General features: G+C 38.1%; 1 protein-coding gene and 1 pseudogene across 10 annotated transcripts in view; both read left to right on the top strand.

The window, feature by feature from the left end:
- Window positions 1-23,034, top strand: part of RPRD2 (regulation of nuclear pre-mRNA domain containing 2) — an 88,523-nt gene that overhangs the window by 27,074 nt on the left and 38,415 nt on the right. For all 10 annotated transcript variants that reach the window (XM_068964508.1, XM_068964506.1, XM_068964507.1 and 7 more), the window contains exon 2: window positions 12,622-12,751. In XM_068964508.1, coding sequence (XP_068820609.1) covers window positions 12,622-12,751 — 130 coding nt within the window. The remainder of the gene's footprint in view (window positions 1-12,621; window positions 12,752-23,034) is intronic.
- On the top strand, window positions 8,425-10,469 carry LOC138073531 (protein-L-histidine N-pros-methyltransferase pseudogene; annotated as a pseudogene).

Below are 23,034 nucleotides of genomic sequence, written 5' to 3'. Positions count from 1 at the left end.
CGAAAAGGATTTTGCTGACTAACTGTGGGACAGTTTGCACATGAAAAAAAATGACAGTAACGGAATATGAAAAAGTCCCTGTGTCTATAGTCATATTCATGAAAAGAGAAAGAGAACAAGGTGGGGCAAAAAAGAAAAACTTTACAGAAGAATGTCACCTAATAAATTGTGTACTTTTTTGTATGTTTAATATTAAATGACATATATATATTTTTAAAGTAAATAGTGAGTCCTTGGTGACATGGAGAGACATCTGGCCATTGTAGTAGATATATGAATGAGGAAGACAAGAAGTGAGAAGGTAGCTATGATGGATTATGTAGTTAAGGGAGGGTTATTTTCAAATGAGTCACTTCAGTATACATTATTTGGGAGCCATTCACTAGTCTGATTTTTAAACTATATTATAAAAGTACATGGTAAATTCAAACTGTATGTGTTAAAAAATGAAAAGCAAGTTACCCTTCACCTTTCTCTGTATGCCCAGTTCCGTTATTAACAGTTTCTTATTTATTACTTATGTACATTAACGTTGTTGAACAACCATCATCACTGTCCCTCTTGAGAATTTTTTTCGTTTTTCTAAACTGAAACTCTGTACTCATTAAACAATAACTCCCCATTCCTACCATCCCCCAGCCCCTAGTAACCAATTTCTGTTTCTGTGAATTTGACTACCCTCTGTACCTCATTAAGTGGAATCAGACAGTATTTGTCCTTTTGTGACTGACTTATTTTACTTGGCATAATGTCTTGGCAAGATTAATCCATATTATGATGTGTTGAAGTTTCTGTCCTTTTTAAGACTGGATAATATTCCGTATGTGTATGAGATTTATATATATGTATATCATTTTATTTTTTACCCAGAGTGTTCTTCAAAGAGGACTAATGTAGATGCAGAGATTTTTTTAAGAATTGTAAACAATACATGTTCAACTTTACATTAATAAGTTTTAAGGCCTAAAGGAAATGGAAAAAATGTCCATAAAAATATTAACCCTTATTGGCTCAAGAAGTAGAAAACCTAAAAAAGGCCTCAGACTCAGCTGGTTTAGCAGCCACATATATGATTATATATGTGTGTTTGCTTTTATTAACGTGTGTTTTGTGGCTGAGTATTAGTTTGAAATAATTTTTTATCTTCAAAATTTTAAACAAGGTTGTAGTTTTCTATCCAAGTAGATGTCTTTGCCAGGCTGCATCAGATCTCATCAAATTAAAAAATAATCTATTAGTTACATTCAAAAAATCATAACTACTCAGGATTCAGTCTATATTATAGTTACTTTTCTGTGATGAGTAGTGCTGTTATAGATACTTTTGGATCTATACCTGGGGCACATGTGCAAGAGAATTGCCAGATTGAAAGGATTTGACTTAGCAAATGTATATTGTCAGTTTGTTTCCCATTTAAAATGCCATTAAAAGTACTTTGAGATGATTGATGAAATTGATAAATCTTTAGCCAGATTAAGGGAAAAAAGAAAAGATGCAAATTCCTATACCTGAAATGAAAAAGGAGCAACAGTACAGATCCTGCAGACGTTGAATTTACAGAAGTTTTATAGTTAGGTTTTACATTTCGGTCTGTAATGCATTTTGAGTTAATTTTTGCAAATGGTATGAGGTATGGGGCAAGTTTGTTTTTTTTTTTTTTTAATGGATGTCAAACTATGCCAGTACTATTTGTTGAAAAGACTGTCCTTTCTTCATTAAATTGCCTGTGTACCTATGTCAAAAATCAATTAACCAGATGAGTCTATTTCTGAACTCTGTTTTGTCCCATTGATCTGTGTGTCTGTCCTTTTGCTAAAGCTTACTGCTTTGATTATTATATGTTATTTTGAAATCAGGTAATGTGAATCCTCCAGCAAAATTGTCAAAGTTATTTTAGCTATTCTAGGTCTTTTTTCTTTCCATTTAAATGTTAGAATCAGTTTGTTTTTTTCCAAAGATCATGCTGAGATTTTGATTATGATTATGTTGAATCTATACATTAAATGGGAGGAGAATTGACATCTTAACAATATTGAGTTTTCTGATCCATAAATACAGTGTCTCTCTCAACTTATTTAGGTCTTATTTGATTTCTTTCATCAATGTATTGTCTTTTTTTTTTTTTCTGCATAGAGATCTTATTTTGCTAGATTCTGTCTTTCATGTTCTTGTAAATGGTACTACTAAAAAAAAATTTTTCCCTACCTATTGCATATCCTACAACTCTACGAAAACTCACTCACTAGTTCTAGTACCTATTTTGTGAACAAATCTTGTTTGCAACAAGAGACAGTTTAATTTCTTCCTTTCCGGTTTATATGCCTTTTATTCCTTTCTCTTGTCTTATTGCTCTGGCTAGAACATCTAGTTGTAGAGGAAGGGTGAAAGTAAACATCCTGCAGTTTGCAGTCTTTTTCACCTTTATGTATGAAAGTCTTGGTGACCTTGGGGTAGGCGGAGATTTCTTAGATAGGACACAAACAACACAGGCCATTAAAAATTTTTTTTGTAAGCTAGACTTCATCAAAATTATTAAATTTTGCTATTTAAAAGATACTATTAAGAGATATTTGTAGTGACTTTATCTGTAATTACTGAAAGTGAAAAAGTTGGCTTAAAACTCAACATTCTGAAAACTGAGGTCATAGTATCTGGTCCCATCACTTCATGGGAAATAGATGGAGAAACAAGGGAAAACAGAGGCAGACTTTATTTTCTTGGGCTCCAAAATCACTGCAGATGGTGACCGCAGCCGTGAAATTAAAAGATGCTTGCTCCTTGGAAGAAAAGTTATGACCAACCTAGATAGCATATTCAAAAGCAGAGAGATTACTTTGCCAACAAAGGTCCGTCTAGTCAAAGCTATGGTTTCTCCAGAAGTCATGTATGGATGTGAGACTTGGACTGTAAAGAAAGCTGAGCGCCGAAGAATTGATGCTTTTGAACTGTGGTGTTGCAGAAGACTCTTGAAAGTCCCTTGGACTGCAAGGAGATCCAGCCAGTCCGTCCTAAAGGAAATCAGTCCTGAATATTCATTGGAAGGACTGATGTTAAAGCTGAAACTCCAATACTTCGGCCACCTGATGCAAAGAACTAACTCATTGGAAAAGACCCTGATGCTGGGAAAGATTGATGGCAGGAGGAGAAGGGGACAGTAGAGGAAGAGACAGTTTCCTGCACTGGCAGGCAGGTTCTTTACCACTAGTGCCACCTGGGAAGCAATGTCCATAAAAACAGCTATTCTCCATATATAGTTGTATTAATAAGTTTGGGATGCTATAACAAATTACCACAAACAGTGTGGCTTAAACAGCAGAAGATTTTCTCAGAGTTCTGGAGGATGGGAAGGCTAGGTCAAGGTCTGACCAGGTTCAGTCTCTGGGAAAAGTTCTCTTCCTGGCTTGTAGACGGGCTACCTTCTTACTGTGTCCTCATGTGGTGGAGGAAGGAGAGTTCTCCGATGTCTATTATAAGAACACTCATGTCTTTTTATCAAGGCTGCTTTTGTCCTCATTTAACCTTAGTTACCTCTGTATAGACCTTATCTCCAGACACAGTCACACTGGGGGTTCAGTTCAGTCACAGCTGACTCTTTGCGACGCCATGGACTGCAGCACGCCAGGCCTCCCTGTCCATGACCAACTCCGAGAGTTTACTCAACCTCATGTCCATTGACTTGGTGATGCCATCCAACCATCTCATCCTCTGTCGTCCCCTTCTTCTCCTGTCTTCGATCTTTCCCAGCATTAGAATCTTTTCAAATGAGTCAGTTCTTTGCATCAGGTGGCCAAAGTATTGGAATTTCAGCTTCAACATCAGTCCTTCCAATGAATATTCAGGACTGATTTCCTTTAGGATGGACTGGCTGGATCTCCTTGCAGTCCAAGGGACTCTCAAGAGTCTTCTCCAAAACCACAGTTCAAAAAAATCAGTTCTTCAGCACTCCGCTTTCTTTATACTGCAACTCGCACATCCATACGTGACCACTGGAAAAACCATAGCTGTGACTAGATGGACCTTTCTTGACAAAGTTATGTCTCTACCTTTTAATGTGCTGTCTAGGTTGGTCATAACTTTTCTTCCAAGGAGTAAGCGTCTTTTAATTTCATGGCTGCAGTCACCATCTGCAGTGATTTTGGAGCCCAAAAAATTAAAATCTGTCACTGTTTTCCACTGTTTCCGCATATATTTGCCATAAAGTGATGGGCCCAGATGCCATGATCTTAGTTTTCTGAACGTTGAGCTTTAAGCCAACCTTTTCACTCTCTTCTTTCACTTTCGCCAAGAGGCTCTTTAGTTCTTCTTTGCTTTCTGCCATAAGGGTGGTGTCATCTGCATATCTCAGGTTATTGATATTTCTCCTGGCAATCTTAATTCCAGCTTGTACTTCATCCAGCCCAGCATTTCACATGATGTACTCTGCATATAAGTTAAATAAGCAGGGTGACAATATACGGCCTTGACATACTCCTTTCCCTGTTTGGAACCAGTCTGTTGTTCCATGTCCAGTTCTAACTGTTGCTTCCTGACTTGCATACAGATTTCTCAAGAGGTAGGTCAGGTGGTTTGGTATTCCCATCTCTTTCAGAATTTTCCACAGTTTATTGTGATCCACACAGTCAAAAGCTTTGGCATAGTCAATAAAGCAGAAGTAGATGATTTTCTGGAACCCACTTGCTATTTCGATAGTCCAGCAGATGTTGACAATTTGATCTCTGGTTCCTCTGCCTTTTCTAAATCCAGCTTGAACATGTAGAAGTTCACAGTTCACATACTGTTGAACATTGAGGGTTAGGGACTTCAACATATGAATTTGGGAAGACATGTAAATTTTGGGAAGACACAGTTCACTACATTGCAACAGTTGTGTAACATCTGTACAGCCACCAAAATCAGGAAATGAACATTGACACAGTACTATTGTCGAATCCACAGACCCTAGCTGAATTTTGCCGGTTATGTCAGCAATGGTCTTTAAAGGTCCAGGGCCATTTGTTAGAATTAATTGTCATGTCTCTTTAATTTTCTTCAGTCTGAAACAGTTCTTTGGTCTTTCCTTATCTTTCATGTCCCTTTAATTTTTTAAGACTGTAGATCAATAATTTGGAAAATAACCATAAATTTGTATTTGTCTGATTATTTTAAAAATTCGATTCAGGTTATTCAATTTTGGGTAGAAATACCGCAGAAGTGATGCTGTGTTCTTAAAGCATTATGCCTATTTGGAGGAACATAATATTAATCACTCCAGATGGTGACTGCAGCCATGAAGTTAAAAGACGCTTACTGCTTGGAAGAAAAGTTATGACCAACCTAGATAGCATATTCAAAAGCAGAGACATTTCTTTGCCAACAAAGGTCCATTTAGTCAAGGCTATGGTTTTTCCAGTGGTCATGTATGGATGTGAGAGTTGGACTGTGGAGAAAGCTGAGCACTGAAGAATTGATGCTTTTGAACTGTGGTGTTGGAGAAGACTCTTGAGAGTCCCTTGGACTGCAAGGAGATCCAACCAGTCCATTCTAAAGAAGATAAACCCTGGGATTTCTTTGGAAGGAATGATGCTAAAGCTGAAACTCCAGTACTTTGGCCACCTCATGGGAAGAGTTGACTCATTGGAAAAGACTCTGATGCTGGGAGGGATTGGGGGCAGGAGGAGAAGGGGACGACAGAGGATGAGATGGCTGGATGGCATCACCGACTCAATGGACATGAGTCTAAGTGAACTCCAGGAGTTGGTGATGGACAGGGAGGCCTAGCGTGCTGTGATTCATGGGGTCGCAAAGAGTCGGACACGACTGAGCGACTGAACTGAACTGAACTGAACTGAACTAAATGTTAATCTGTCAGTTTTGTGGGCAAGAAGTTTGAGACTTTACAAATAATCCTATTCTGCATTAAACTGTCTCTCACCAGGTTTAGCATCCATTCATGATTGTTGCTTGAGTCAGTTTTTGGTGTGATATTTGCCACATGTTGGTTTTTAATTCCTTCATTCCTTACACATATATAGGTTGGCATTTGATTATAAGGCAGGCTTTTCCTCTTCCAGTGTATTTCTTTAATTACTTTCATCAGTATGTGTTCATGGATTGCTACTTTATTCAGTTGGTCGTAGTCTTTTACTAGTATTGATTTTGACACAGTTTATCCATTCAGTAGGTTTGCCCAGTGGGAGCCTCTTGCAGGTCGAGCCTGTTTTCTTGGGACGTCACTCTTCGTGCACTTTACTAGAATAAGATGTTCTCAGCTCTTGTATTGATACTTTCTTTCCTGGCCTGGAATCAGCCATTTCTCCTGGTTCCTCTAAGAAACAAAGATCTCGGTATTAGGTGCCTGGAATATTATTACTTATAGGCCTTTTCAGTGGAGAGATTTAAGAAATAGTTGTATGTAGACACATACGTTTATTCACTGTATGTTTTCTATATATAACTATGAATTCATACCAGACTTCCAATTACGATCCAGGACCACAGAGTTTATTTCTAACCTTCTTCCTTCCCACGTTTGTAACTTCCTAAATCTGTATATATTTCAAAAAGTAGCATTAATGAGATGTGTATTTTGATTGGATATGTAATGTGAAAGAGAGGAGTCAAAGATGACTTGATTTTTGGCTGAGAAAAGCCACCGCAGAAAAAATGCCATTTACAGAGATGGAGAAGACTGTAGGAGAGGAGAGAATTAAGAAATCAAAACATCGCATGTTGAGTCTGAGCTGTGTATTAAACATCCAAGAGAGCCATTGGTTAGGCATTTGGGTATCTGAGTCTGAAGTTCAAAGAACAGATCCAGGCTGAGATACAAATTAGTTTCAAGACAATCAGTTAAACTTTTTGGACAGAAATTATTATATTTCCTTAATCAGTTATGAAAAGATGAAAAATGTATCATATTAATAGAAAATTAGAATACAAGTAGGTAAAAGGGAAAAAACTAGAGATCTGTCCTCTTGAAACTTTATTCCGTATTCTTTCTGATCTCTTTCATTGATTTTTTTCTAACACGAGATCATTCTGTAATTACTGTTTTTTTCCTCCCAGTTGATTATTTCTTTATTTCCATTTCCGTAAATTTTCGTTTTCTCTAGCCCCAGAAATTCAAATTTCTTCAGTTGATCCAGAAATGTGGTTTACAGCTGACGTCCAAACCTGTATCCATTTCAGGAACACAGATTAGTTATATTAGATTGCTCTAAACCTTGAGTCTCTTAATCTCTCCAGTAGTAGTTGAGGGTGGGAATTCCCTGGTTAGAACTTTGTATTTTCATTGCAAAGGGCCTCAATTCAGTCCCTGGTAGGGGGAAACTAAGATCCCACAAGCCATGGGCATGCTCAAAAAGAAAAGAAAAAGAAAACAAAACTTTGGGATGATTCATTCTGGGGAAAAGTAGAGATGAGGTGGAGAGGGGTCAGAATCTGACATGAGTTAAATTTAAAATTTGGGGCTTTTTTCTATGGGTGAGTAGAAAACACTGAAGATTATGTTGGATAGGTTATCATAGAAAAGGAAAATTCTTTGTGAGGTGTTTCTGGGGACTGTGAGTAATTCATTAAAGGTAGAACTTTGAAGGGGAAGAGATGAGACTGGAAGAGAAGGTAAAAATCCAGAAAATGAGTGAAAACTAAGGTGTTTGACCTAGAGAGCATATTAAAAAGCAGAGACATTACTTTGCCAACAAAGGTCCATCTAGTCAGAGCTATGGTTTTTCCAGTAGTCATGTAATGATGTGAGAGCTGGACTATAAAGAAAGCTGAGCACCGAAGAATTGATGCTAAAAGAACTGTGGTGTTGGAGAAGACTCTTGAGAGTCCCTTGGACTGCAAGGAGATCCAACCTAAAGGTTCCTTTAGTCCATCCTCAATTAAATCAGTCCTGAATATTCACTGGAAGAACTGATGCCAAAGTTTGGCTACCTGATGTGAAGAACTGACTCATTGGAAAAGACCCTGATACTGGGAAAGATTGAGGGCAGGAGGAGAAGGGGACGACAGAGGATGAGATGGTTGGATGGCATCACCGCCTCAATGGACATGAGTTTGAGTAAACTCCAAGAGTTGGTGATGGACAGGGAGGCCTGGCGTGCTGCACTCCATGGGGTTGCAAAGAGTTGGACACAACTGAGCGACTGAACTGAAGGTGTTTGGACATTTTCTAATAAGTGGTTGGAAATCATTGACAGATTTCATATGAGAAATAATTGGATAATGTTTACATATTAGAAGATGAATTTGGCCAACAATGTATAGAATAAATTTGAGAAGATTAGGTCCAAGGCAAGATAAACAGTTAAGATGTTATTGCAGTAGTTGTCTAGGTCAAAAGTGATAACCCAGCAAAGAGCAGTGGTAGGAAGAAAAGGAAAGGAAATAAATTTGGCATGTATTAGAGACAAAATTGGTTGGACTTGCAGATTTATCAAAATGGGGCAAGGATTAGGTAGAGAGAAAGAAGAGCCAAAAAAGACTGCTGAAATTCTGGCTAAATATAAGAACAGTAACAGATGGACGAGGAGGAAGATTATTAATAAAATATTGAGAAATCAAGTTCAGGGTGCCTCTGAGATGTTGAAGTAGGTGTGTGCGTTGACTGGTAAGGGAAATCCAGACATGAAATCTGTGGATGTTGGAGTCATTGATACACAGGTGGTAGTAGTTAAATGTGGATAGTTCTGCTGATAGCGTTCCATTTTCTGTTGACTGAGTGCTATTCTAAATGGTTTACAGACATGATTTTATTATTCAGTTCTTTTAACAACCCATGAAGTTGTCATTTCTCAAAGGAAAAAGGTAACATACAGAAGAGTTAGGTAATGTATAAGCCATGGCACCCCACTCCAGTGCTCTTGCCTGGAAAATACCATGGACAGAGGAGCCTGGTGGGCTGCAGTCCATGGGGTCGTGACAGGACTGAGCAACTTCACTTTCACTTTTCACTTTCATGCATTGGAGAAGGAAATGGTAGCCCACTCCAGTGCTCTTGCCTGGAGAATCCCAGGGACAGGGGAGCCTGGTGGGCTGCCATCTATGGAGTCGCACAGAGTCGGACATGACTGAAGAGACTTAGCAGCAGCAGTAGCAGCTAAAGCTAGTAGGCGACAAAGCCAGGAATGGAACAGCCTGATTTCTAACCTGAAATCTTAAAACACTATGCTACTGACAAATCAAGAAGAGTGCTCAGGAGAGAACCTTGGGAAGCATCAGCATTTAAAGGAGGAGGATCACAGGCAGAGCTGCCTATAACTGTACATGCCCCCTGTGTATATATATGGAGGAGTAGCTAGAGACGTCAGAGGAGAACTAAGAGAGCGATTAAGACAGAAACCCAAAGAGGATCTATTAGATTATTCTGTGTACCAAAAGCCTGGTGGAAATGATACTTCTCGTTAGAAATAGCATTTAGAAAAATCTCACCTTGACCCCCTGCCTCAGCCCTGAACGGGCTGGATGGGCGAGTTGGGTGCGATGGCTTGAGCCTGGGCGGCTGCGGCAACATTAGCTGGAGGCGGCGGCCGGCCCCAGCCGCGGGTGGAGCTGCTCGTGGGCTGACTGTGCCTAAGCCTGGCGTCCGTGTAGCTGGTGCGGAGGATGTCGATCCTGTGGAACCCGCTCACCCGTTCCCTGTAAGTGAACATGATGAGTGGCCAGGGCCCTTGGCTGCGGCCGCGGGCGGCAGGAACAAGAACCACCGTGGTGTGTGTGCAACAGAGAGAAATTATGTAAGTCACTCCAGGCTGTCTCTGTTCAGAGTTACCTTGATCAAGGAACACAGATCTTCTTAAACAACAGCAGTGAGAAATCGGACTGGCTGTTTATCCAATTATATCACTGGTTCAACTGTTTTTAACCTATTTATGTCTAGAACATCTATCAGTGGGTTGCTAGGAAGAGGCTCAATGTTTGTGTTTTCACCAGATCCATTTCAGAGACTGCTTAAAATTAACCCAGACTGGAAAACCCATAGACTTCTTGATTTAGGTGCTGGAGATGGAGAGGTCACAAAATTCATGAGCCCTCACTTTGAAGAAATTTATGCCACTGAGCTGTCTGAAACTATGACATGGCAGCTATAGAAGAAATACAGAGTGCTTGGTATAAATGAATGGCAGAAGATGGGGTTTTAGTATGATGTCATCAGCTTTTGCTGGACCGTTGTGATCACTCTCTGACTTTGTTAAAAAGATATCAGAAATGTCTTGGAGCCAACCAGAGGCAGGGTCATCCTTTCTTTGGTCTTACCTTTTCATCCCTATGTGGAGAACGTAGGTGGCAAATGGGATAAACCATTGGAAATTTTGGAAATCAAGGAACAGAATTGGGAAAAACAAGTGAATAGTCTGCCTGACATTTTCAGAAAAGCTGGTTTTGTTATTGAAGCTTTCACCAGACTGCCATACCCGTGTGAGGGTGACATGTATAATGACTACTACGTTCTGGATGATGCTGTCTTTGTTCTCAAACCCATGTAAACATGTGGAGGTTGAGGTCTTCTGAGTCCACCCCGATAATGTACACTCCGGAAGAGGGTCTGCATGTTCAGTTATATGAAAGGAGGACCTTTGGGGACTGCCATTCTAAATATCATGTAGGATTTTTAAAAGCCAAAATACTAATTATTACCTTGTAGTGTGTAAAAGGAATGTTTTTTAAAAAACAAAAAACCCAACTCTTGGATGATGTTTAACTCTTTACTCAATTATGTAGGTCACAGTCCAATTATGGAAGATATTTTTTATACTTAATTGCAGTAGGAACTCATTCCCAAAGCAATAGTCATGATTTCACAGGGAACTAGTAAATGTGGGTTGTTTGTAATAAAATGAAGACTGGGCAATAAATCTGTCTTTGCAGTTGCAAATACTGGTTATAAAGTATAGCCACTGATCCTCTTTCATGTTTAGAAATTCTGTCATTATTCAAGAAAATGTTTTTAATCGTGCTAATAAGCTTTTTTTGAATGTGAGGAAAAAAAAACTCGCCTTTGGGTTTAGTAAGTTGGAGTTTATTGGTAACCTTAGTAACTGCCGTGTGAGTGGAGTGATGGCAGCTTAAATGAGATAGCATGTTTTATATAAAACTCCTCATATAGTGGATTACATATTTTTTAAGTACAGAAAAAAGGTGGCTCCTATAATTATGGAGTTACTAGAAATCAAAGTGGAGACAGTGACTATATAATACTCTTTCAGATCTCTAAATCTGAAAGATCTTAACCAACTCAGGTAAATTGATTTGGACTGGTTTAAATATGGTTTCCTTTTTTTTTTTTTTTGTCGGAGCCCTATGGCATATGGACTTTTAGTTCCCCAACCAAGGATCAAACCTGTGCCCCCTACATTGAAAACATAGACTCCCGACCACTGGACCACCAGGGAAATCCCCATGGATACATTTTTTGAGAGAACAGAAGTTCCATCTAATGATTTCTGCTTCTCTGTGAAATAGCATATTAAGCTTATCTCCTAAGAGTGAGAAAGAATGTGGTATAAGTAAGGGTGCATCACAAGAGTGGTAAAGGTTCGAAATAGGTCCAACAGCAAATTAGAGAAGATGCTAATTAAAGACACGTGGAAGGAGGGCCCAGTGAGGAGGAGACTGAATTGTTTCAATACTCTTGGTGTGATTTTTCTTCAGCAGAACCCAGGGACAGAAATACAGGTGCAATAAAGACATTCAGTTGGATTGATCCAGATTTAGGATTTTGTTGAATACATGTGATAGGCTATAAACTGTAGGGAGAATGAAAAGTATATGCAGGCTTAATATGAGTGGTTTAGATAATGGATCAAAAAGACTCTGGGACTGGTAAAGAACTGAGTACTAGAAGAGACTCTAAGAGACTATACATGAAAATAAAGAAAATAAAGAGACCTTGATGAAATTGAAGGACAGACAGAACAGAGTGGGTGGTTGTGGTCAGAAAGGGTGATTTGAAAGTGTAGAAAGAAGTGGTTCTTGGAGGTCACTGAATTTGAGGTTGAAACTAGAAAATGTGATGAATCATCCATATGGACATTAAGATTGTTCAGGATAATAATGAAACTTGGGTTTGCTTGGCTCAAGGTTCCAGATAGTAAACAGATTAGGCCTTGCCTTGGACCTTTAAAAAAGATTGACTGAGGTATGTTTTGGGGCTCAAATTACTTATTTCCCAGTACATTCACCTGGTGATGAAAGTGGCAGCGGAGCCTCTCTTCCAGTAGATGGGAAGGTGAAGAGTCTGTCTACAATAATAATGGAAAGGAGGTTAAGCAGTTGGTCTAAGGTCACATTCTGATTGGATCCTAAAGCCCACACTCCTTCCACTAACCCTGGTGTTTTTGCAACAAATTCAACTACTTCAGCTCAGTTTTTAATCTTCCCAGATGTTTGGGAGAACAGTTTTGTTTTAGCTTCTCCAAAGTTAATGTATTTTTTAGCGCCAAACATATACAAAGTAAAGTGGAAATCTGCTCAAAGGAACACTTTGAACAGGAACTTAACCCAAAGCAGTCAAGGTTTTTAGGCATTAGGTGCAGTAAATTGATCCATTGGTTTGTCTGTCTGTCTGTATTTGGAGTAAGTTACACTAAGTATAACTTGACTCATTTGGTTTTCTTTATTGTCTTTTCTCATCTCCAGCTGCGTATCCCCACCGTTTGAATCTTTTTTACCTTGCCAATGATGTCATACAGAACTGTAAAAGGAAAAACGCAATCATATTCCGTGAATCATTTGCTGATGTACTTCCTGAAGCAGCTGCTCTAGTGAAGTAAGTAAATTCTCGCTCTTCTCTGAGATCTAAGCTTAGAAAATTTAGAATTTTGATTTCCCATCCTACCCATTAGTAAGAATTATAAAAGTTGCACATGCTTGAAGATCCAAGGGTATTTTGTCTGTATTGTTCATTATAATTGTTTTTGTAATACACATATTTTTCTTTTAAAGAGTTTTTCTTCCCTTCTTGAAAACTTGTCTGTTACCTATGCTCTGCCTGTTTTCTCCTTATTTGACCAGGAGAATGTATCTCCTGTTCATACTCTCTGATTGTACTTCTTTCTGTTTCTTCTGTTTTGTGATTTTTATGTATTTCCATTTTTCTTACAGTCTTTCTGAAATCTTGCCCCCTTCATGAAATCTATAATTAGGGAAAATGAAAATATTTACTCCTAACTCCGTATTAATTTACTCCATTCTTGGCAAAATTGTATCCAGCATTTTCCAAAGTGCTGGAACACTCATATTTGATCTTATTTGCCCCGTATTAATAGTGTTTTCCTTGTGTTGTGTGCATATTTGTAAGTTGTTTGCTTGGTGCAAGAAGCATACACATATATACACAACTGAAGGATAAACAGTTATGTGGAAAAATAAAAATAGCCAAATATTTCCTCAAATTATATACTTGTTGTGATTGTGTGAATATATGAATATTCTATTTTATTGACCCATTTCTTAGTATTAACCCAGTCACAATGGAATGATCCTTGTCCCTTCCATTGGATTGTAAACTTGAGATGGTCTGCTTTGGTATCACAAAAGATTAAGATGTGGTCTTACTTTCAGGTACTAAGTAATAAAGATTTATACACACATCAGAAGAACATAAAGTAATAACAGTAATAGCACCTACGTTTATTGAAAATTCATAATTGACCAGATACGTATACAAAGTGCTCTGTGTACTTCAGGTTGTTTAGTCCTGAGAACAACATTTAAAGTGGCTGCTACTATTGTCCCCATTTTAAGGAGAAGAAAACTGACTTAGAAAGATTACATAGCTTGCCTAAGCTCTCGCAGCTGGGGGGGGTGGGCGCGGGTAGGGGGTAATGGTATTTGGCGGAGTTCCTACCCAAGCCTGTCTAGACCCATAGCTTATGTTCTGTGCTGCCTCTTTACATATGTAAATTCAGTATAATTTTGAGTAAGAAAAGCAGTGTGCTAAATGAACTCCACTTATGGTTTCTGCTGTAAATATCATCGTAGTCTGGAAAACTTAACCTAATGTTTCTTAGACTTAGGTTTCATGACCTAGTTAATGGATTAATACAGGGTTGCCAGCTTTTGTTTTACCATGTAAAGATTTTTTTATGAACAACTACTTTGTGTTACTATTTCACAGAAAAATATAGGAATGGAATAATCTCAAAATAAAGTACTGTCCTTTAAAATAAAATTCTAAGCCCCAAAAATGTTTTCAACTCAATGGAGGTTATCTTCAGAAACCTGTAATAAAATCACTTAATGGTGAAATAGTAAAAGCATTTCAGGACAGCGATGCCCTTTATCATCATTACTGTTCACCATTAGGTTGAGATTCCCTTTATTTCTAAATAAGTAAGAAGAATGCATTTAGAAGAGATAGAATTGTCATTATTGGCAGATAATATGATTACCTATATCAGGGGTGGGCAACCTTTTTCTATAAAAGACCAGATAGTATTTTAATCTTTGCAGGTCATAGGATCTCTATTGCCACTACTGAACTCTACTGTTCTATCATGAAATCTGCCATAGACGATACATAAGCAAATGGTTATAGCTGTGTTCCAATAAAACTTTATTTACAAAACAGGCAGCAGACCAGATTTGGCCTGAGGTTTGTAGTTTGCAAACCCTTGGCCTACATAGAATCAATGAATAAGAAAGTTCAGTTAAATAGCCAGATTCAAGTTCAACATAGAAAAGCACTAGACTTCCTATGTATGTTAATAGTAACCAATTAACAATATAATTAGAGGATTTATGAAAGGCTTGCTTCTGCCATGAAGCATAAAGGCCAACTTCTCCCTGTAAGTTTGTTGATGGGCCCAGTGCACCTTTGTGGGCCTCTGCCAGTGTTGAGTAGTCATGGACTAGCAACCAGTTGTTCGTTTGTTTGTTGGAACTATTTTTGTATTGTAAAAACTAAACGCTCCAAGGACAAGACACTTAACATCCTGATAGAGAAACGAGCAAAGAATGGAGACAGGCAGAAGACATAAATTAAAGAAAAGAATTTTCAACTCAACTATACAAAGAAATAGAAGTTTAAATGCAACTTTTCACACTAATCAAAAGAATGGAGTTCTTTTTACTAATGGAAGCCAGACGTCTCTGTACTGCTGGTGAGAGTATAAATTAGACCCTTTCTTGAAAGCCATTTGGCAGAATTTGTTGAAAGGCTTAAAATGATCTGTCCTCCAGAAATTCTCGAGGAGTTGAGAGCCTATAAACTCTCCATCCTCTTTGACCCAGGAATGTGACTCAGAAATCTATCTTGAAGAAAAAAATCAGAAATGCAAAATTTTCTTCAAAGGATGTACATTGCAGAATTTATTGAAGTTGGAAACAAATGGTTAAATTGTGATTATTTTCTTTTAAATGTAATTAGGGGAAAAAAGATTCTTTTTGCAACACAAAGTAATGCCTCCTGTCCCCCAAGTAAGGAAACCTTACCCCCAAATAACATAAGTATGTAAAGCTTTTACAGAGAAGAATTTTTGAACTTGATAGTGTATTCAAAAGCAGAGACATTACTTTGCCGACTAAGGTCCGTCTAGTCAAGGCTGTGGTTTTTCCTGTGGTCATATATGGATGTGAGAGTTGGACTGTGAAGAAGGCTGAGCGCCAAAGAACTGATGCTTTTGAACTGTGGTGTTGGAGAAGACTCTTGAGAGTCCCTTGGACTGCAAGGAGATCCAACCAGTCCATTCTGAAGATCAACCCTGGGATTTCTTTGGAAGGAATGATGCTAAAGCTGAAACTCCAGTACTTTGGCCACCTCATGGGAAGAGTTGACTCATTGGAAAAGACTCTGATGCTGGGAGGGATTGGGGGCAGGAGGAGAAGGGGACGACAGAGGATGAGATGGCTGGATGGCATCACTGACTCGATGGACGTGAGTCTGAGTGAACTCCAGGAGTTGGTGATGGACAGGGAGGCCTGGTGTGCTGCGATTCATGGGGTCGCAGAGTCAGACATGACTGAGCGACTGAACTGAACTGAACTGAAAGGATATTAAAGAAAATATGTGTAAATGAAGTGATAGATATATAATTTTGAAGGGAACGATCTGGTATTGTTATTCTTTCCCAAAATGTAGACTATAAATTCATTGTAATCTCAGTCAGAATCTTAATAATATTTAATGTAGAAGGATAAAATATCCAAGATGATTGTCTATAAGAACATTGAAGTCAGAGCTCCCCTGTCATTTATTTGTATATATTTTAAAATAGTAATAGAATCAGGAGTAGAAGACTGTTACGAGTGAAACAGAATATATTTTCACTTATAAAGAAATTGATTGTAATATGGTATTAGTCGCACAGTCGTGTCCGACTCTTTGCACGCCTATGGACTGTGGCCTGCCAGGCTCCTCTGTCCATGGAATTTTCCAGACACGAATATTGGAGTTGGTAGCCATTCCCTTCTCCAGGGAATCTTCCAGATCCAGGGGTCAAACCCAAGTCTCCTTCATTGCAGGCAGATTCTTTACCATTTGAGGTAAAGTATATGATAAATGAGAGGATATTAGGATATAAGCTTTAGTATTCCATAAACAGCCGCATCCTAACCACCATTACGCCCTTTTAAATTTCTGTTCACAGTTAGACTTTTGCAAATTCATTTCTCTTAATTTAAGGCTATCATTTTAATCACTTTAATTTAGGAGGGGCAAATGTTGAGAAATTCCAGGCAGGTAACCTAGGTGAGTGAAGTGGGTTGATTATAAGGAAAAATCCATCTGAAAGGGACAGCAGCTATGCAGCTCTAGCCTATGATCGTAAAGAAACATGACTTTAGTGTCAACATATGTTGTCAGACTTTCCAAAAAACTTTGTCATTTTTAAGCTAGGTCAAACTCTAGATTCCTATATGAAGTTTCCCAGATTTTAAATGTGTGAAACTAAGTCATATTCTAAAAAATTTATTGCTAGCCAAACAAAATATATCTGAGAACTAAATTTTAGGGTTACAAATAAATTTTAGCACATGGGTGAATTTGCAAATACAAAATCTACAACTAAAGAGAATCAGCTATATTTAGAAATCTTAACAAAAGATGTATAAGATCACATTGAAAAAATTATAAAACATAATTGAGAAACAGTATGGAAAACTGAAACAAATAATTTGTGGATAGGGAAGACTCAATATTTAATGATATCATTTCTTCCCAAACTGATTTATAAGTCCAGTGCAATCTTAATTAAGATCTTAATAGTTTCCCCCATTTTACAAATTTGTTTTTGTACAATTTATTAATTCCTGGAACATATGTTGTGTATTTACTAAGCGCTTTGCACTGTTAATGATCTGAGATTTAGACAACAAATAACACATGGTGTAGCCTGGACACAGCATGGATAGGTGTGGACCAGTAATGTGATGACTCCTGCAGTGGAGTTATCTCAGCTTGCAGTGGGGGCAACTAAAGTACGAATTGATTTTGAATTTTGTATGGAAGTGCAGAGAGCTCCCTCCTCTTCTTCCCCCACGAAGAAAAAGCCGAGAAACTCTTAAAGAGTAACAAGGTGGGAAGACAGGCTCTACCAGGTTTCAAGACTGGATATAAAGCTATGATAAATAAAGCAGAATGATATTTGCCCAGAGATAACCAAAGAAACATGTAGAACATAATACAATGTCAAAAACAGACCAGTGTATATGGATGCTTGGTCTCTGTGTGAAAAAGAACTTTTTCATAATATTGCTGGGGCAGATTTGCTATTGTAGGAAAGATTAGATCCTGTGCACATCATACACAAAAATCAATTGCATATTAAATACAAATATGAAAGAGCTACAGATCTTCTGGAGACAAGATAGGAGAATATCTCATGACCTTACCTCATAAGATTGATAAAGTCAGTTACATTAAAATGAAGACCTACCATTTAATCAAATAACACTATAAAGAAGGAAAAGACAAGCCACAGAGTGGGAAAAAATATTCTGCAGTCAACAAGAGATTTATATACAGAATATATAAAAAATCACAAATAATAAAAGATAATATATTGAAGATTTTAGTTTTACCTGGCACTTATATTAGAAATCAAGCCAGAAATTGTTTAAATATTTATTAATGACTTTAAAAACAATAAATGTTAATAACCAAAACTTATAGTTTTAATAGTGTTTTGTGTTCTTGCAGATCCCTTTAATATCTGGCTTAATAGCAGACAGCTATATTTTCTTACCTCCTTTTGCATTCAGTCTGTTTTGATAGCACATGTCATGTAGCCCTGGAATTGCTAAAATATTACTTATCATATACGTTAAGTCCTGATCAGGAGAGAGAAATCACATACCAGTAATTTAAACAGGGAAAATTTAATATAATGGATCGTTAAGGGGCTTTTCTGGCAGTCCAGTGGTTAAGACTCCACACTTCCAATGCATGGGGCACAGGTTCGATCTGTGGTCAGGAACTAAGATCCCACATGCCACAGGGGTAGCCAAAATAAATCTTAAGAAGCTTAACTTTGGGGGGGTGGTTAGGAAAGGACCGTTAAGTAGGTAAAAGGTAGCTAACTACTAGAAAGAATAAAATAACTCTTAAGGTGATACGGAATAGTATGTGCCGAAAGCAGCTACTACTTCTGAACCTGCGGGAAAAGTAAATAACTACCCCCACCCTAACTTACCCCAGGCTGAGATTTAGACCTCAGAAAAGAGTAGATGGCTGTAAGAACCTGCTACCTGTCACTAGTGGTTCAGAAACAGGTCAGAGAGCACTGACCACTGAACTACAAGAGCTGTGCTGAAATGCTGCCAGGGTGGCTCTGTGCTGATCCACTTGAAAATATAACCCTGAAAGAGGAATCCCTACTGCTTCTTCCAGCCTCTCAGTGTCACTCCAGGGCTCTCTGTTGGCAGAGTCCAACTCTGAACCAATGGGAAATAGAGTTTTCAGTGTCTGGCCCCAGTACAAGGAAGGGCGTGTTGGAGCTTAGAGGCAGTAAAGCAATAACTAGCACAGATATGTACCAGATGAGGATAAATCTTTAAGTCCACCAGTACAAATATTAGCAAAATTGTGGCACAGTGGAAGCTCTCTCATACTGTTGGTTTGAGGGTTGATTGGTATAAAACAACCTCATTTTTTTTTAAGTTTGTTATATATACCCTGTGATCTTATAGTTCCAACCCTAAGCTTTTATAAACCCTGAGAAACTTACATATTTGCAGCAAGATCAGTGGAAGGGAATTTTTATACCAACTTTGTCTATGGTAATAAAAATTTGGGGGAATTCCTTGGCAGTTCAGTGGTGAGGACTCCATGCTTCCACTGCAGGGGGCCCCAGGTTCAGTCCCTGGTTGGAGAACTAAGACTGCAAACCACACAGTCCAGCAGAAGAAGAATAAAGTGAAAACCTTAATTTAAAAAAAAATTGAAAACACTTTTTATAGTAAGGTGAATGAATTGTGGCATACTGGAATATCAAACAGCAAAGAAAATTAATGGATTTCAGTTATATGCAATGATATAGATAAGTCTCACAAAATACTGGTTGGAAGTACAAAGGAATATTTCTGTATACATAGTATGAATCCATTTATATAAAGTTCAAGTTTGGCAGAAAAATAAACTATTGTTTATACTTCAGCCAGTCAGTTCAGTCGCTCAGTCATGTCTGAGTCGTTGTGACCCCATGGACCTCAACACATCAGGCTTCCCTGTCCGTCACCAACTCCCAGAGCTTACTCAGACTCGTGTCTGTTGAGTCGGTGATGCCATCCAACCATCCCCTTCTCCTCCTGCCTTCGATCTTTCCCAGCATCATGGTCTTTTCCAGTGAGTCAGTTCTTTGTATCAGGTGGCCAGAGTATTGGAGTTTCAGCTTCAGCATCAGTCCTTCCAGTGAATATTCAGGACTGATTTCCTTTAGGATGGACTAAAGGAACCTTTAGGTTGGATCTCCTTGCAGTCCAGGGGACTCACAAGAGTCTTCTCCAACACCACAGTTCAAAAGCATCAATTCTTCTGTGCTCAGCTTTCTTTATAGTCCAGCTCTCACATCCATACATGACTTCTGGAAAAACCATAGCTTTGACTAGATGGACTTTTGTTGGAAAGTAATGTCTCTGCTTTTTAATATGCTGTCTAGGTTGGTCATAACTTTTCTTCCAAGGAGCAAATGTCTTTTAATTTCATGGCTGCAGCCACCATCTGCAGTGATTTTGGAGCCCCAAAAATAAAGTCTGACACTGTTTTCCCTTGTTTCCCCATCTATTTGCCATGAAGTGATGGGACCGGATGCATGATCTTAGTTTTCTGAATGTTGAGTTTTAAGCCAACTTTACACTCTTCTTTCACTTTCATCAAGAGGCTCTTTAGTCCTTCTTTGCTTTCTGCCATAAGGGTCGTGTCATCTGCATATCTGAGGTTATTGATATTTCTCCCTGCAGTCTTGATTCCAGCTTGTGCTTCATCCAGTCCAGCATTTCGCATTATGTACTCTGTATAAGTTAAATAAGCAGGGTGACAGTATACAGCCTTGTTTATACTTAACCTATTTTAAAAACAAAATTAAGGAAACAGGTATAAAAGTCTACCATCCCAGGTAAATGGAAGGGATTGTGATCTTGAAAGGAGCTACTCAGGTCCTCTAGGTAGCCAGTAGTGTATTATTTTTTGACCTGGGTTGTGATTACATGGATATTACTTTTTAAGTATCTGTTAATGTATATCATATGTAATTATATGCAGCTTTTCTGTAATATAAGATTTATTTGGACTAAACAGTTTTCAAATTACAATTTTAAGTAAATGAATTTAAGAAGTTGGTTCCTTTTGAAAATTGAATTGGCAGCCTGGTAGAACAAATTGTGTAGTCAGTCATAGAGCAGTACAGTATTCCCAGTTAGGTATCAGTTCTGTAAGATTTTATTTACTCTATCCCTTCACCTTTCTTATAGATCTAGTATCCTCAAGAAGTTTTCTTTTCCTAACTTGTTTTTCAAATTTTACTTAATCTTTTTTTGAATTTAAATGTATTTACTTTTGATAGGAGGATAATTGCTCCACAATATTGTGTTGGCCTCTGCCATATATCAACATGAATCAGCCATAGGTACATGTATGTCCCTTCCCTGTTGAGCCTCACTCCCATCTCCTACCCCACCCTTCCTGACTTTTCTTCCCCAGTCTGGATTAAGCAGTTCTTTGCTATCATTATACCTACCGCTTCTTTTGTCATAGCCCCTAACACACCACTTTATAATTGATAAGCTTTGTTTTTGTCACCAGTTTCTATCTCCCAGACTTCGAGCTTCTGCTCCCAGCACAATGCTTGTCAATTCATAGGTGGTTGGTTAGCTTGATGCATGGATGGAAATACCATGGAGTGCTATAAAGCTGTGTTTCTTAGGTATAGGCCTAGTTATTCATTGGTGGGTCCATGGATATAGTTTAAAGCGTCATTGGATTGTCTAAGCATATTGAATATCATCCGTATGATTACTTTATTAGCAGTTCTGTGAGTCATTTTCAGTGGCTCTACTGTGTGTGTGTATTTTGGTATAAGGCAGTATTACTTTATCAGGGGCTAATAAGGAAAGGTTAAAGGTGACTTTAATATAAATAATTGTTATCAGTTGAAGGCACTAATAATTTTAGCATACGCTAAAGAAATTTGTAGTAGTTCAAATGGATAAAAATAGTGAAATAACGGAATGATAATAGTATTATGGTCTTAAAAAGTTTCAAACTGTATACAGTATCATATTTGCATTGCAATTTGGTTTCAACAAAATATCATTTATAACTTTAAATCAGTGTTTATATGAATGGTGTTTACTATATTTTTGTTTAATTTGAAAATTTTGACTTGTAGTTGTTGAAGAACTATAAAATGTTTTCCAGAGAATCATATAGGGTAAAAAGATATAGAGACTTTGTGATCATCTTCATAAGCAATCCAAGAGAATTTACAGAGTTATGAGGGTTCGGTGAGGTTGCTGAATACAAATCAACATATAGGAATCAGTAGCATTTTAGTCGGAGAAGGGAATGGCAACCCACTCCAGTACTCTTGCCTGGAGAATCCCAGGGATAGGGGAGCCTGGTGGGCTGCCGTCTGTGGGGTCTCACAGAGTTGGACATGACTGAAGCGACTTAGCAGCAGCAGCATTTCAGTATATCAGAAATAATCAGTTATAATAAAATGATATTATTAACAGTAACAAAAAAGCTCTAAATACCTAGAATAAAAGTGTGTTGAGACCTTTATGGAGAAAACTATAACCTTTCAAAAAGATAAAAATCAGCATATAAATATAGTACACTTTAATCAAGTTCCCAATAGGATATTTTAAGAAATTTGTTATACTGATTGTAAAATTCATGTAGAAGAGTCGGTGTCTTAGAAGTAGCCAAAACTGTTGATAAAAAGCAAGTAAGGGACTTCCCTGGTGGTACAGTGGATAAGAATCCACCTGCCAGTGCAGGGAACACAGGTCCAACCCCTGGTCCAGGAAGATTCCACGTCCCTCAGAGCATCTAAATCCTTTGTGCCATAACTCCTGAGCCAGTGCTCTAAGCCCATGAGCCACAGTTGCTGAAGCCTGTGTGCCTAGAGCCTGTGCTCCACAGCTAGAGCAGAGAGCACACTGAGAACCCCGAGCACCTCAGAGTAGCCCCTGCTCACTGCAGCGAGACAGAGCCCGCAAGCAGCAGTGAAGACCCAGGCCAACCAAAAATAAATAAGTTTAACAAAACAACCAAGTAGGTCCTAACCTATGAAACATCAAGAGTTATCATTTAGTTTAGTTTCTAATACATGTTTTTAGTGATATTGTGTGTGGAGGGATGATGGGATGGCTGAAATAGCTCTGCCTATAATGATTTCATGACCTGTATTTTTGACAAAGTGATGAATAAAAAAATGAAATTATTCTCAATAAAAGCCTGATATAGGGAAAAAATAATTATTATTTGGTACAGTAATTAAAAGAGGATGATATTAATACAAGGATAGACAAATAGATTTAAGGAACAAAACAGAGATCCCACAGCTGGACCCATACCTATATGGGACCTCTGTAAATGGTAAAAGTCGCATT

This window comes from Capricornis sumatraensis, chromosome 2, assembly GCF_032405125.1.
Source record: "Capricornis sumatraensis isolate serow.1 chromosome 2, serow.2, whole genome shotgun sequence".
In the NCBI taxonomy this organism is placed as follows: domain Eukaryota; kingdom Metazoa; phylum Chordata; class Mammalia; order Artiodactyla; family Bovidae; genus Capricornis; species Capricornis sumatraensis.
Note: the sequence above shows the minus strand (reverse complement) of the source record. Positions and strands in the feature narration are given on the sequence as shown.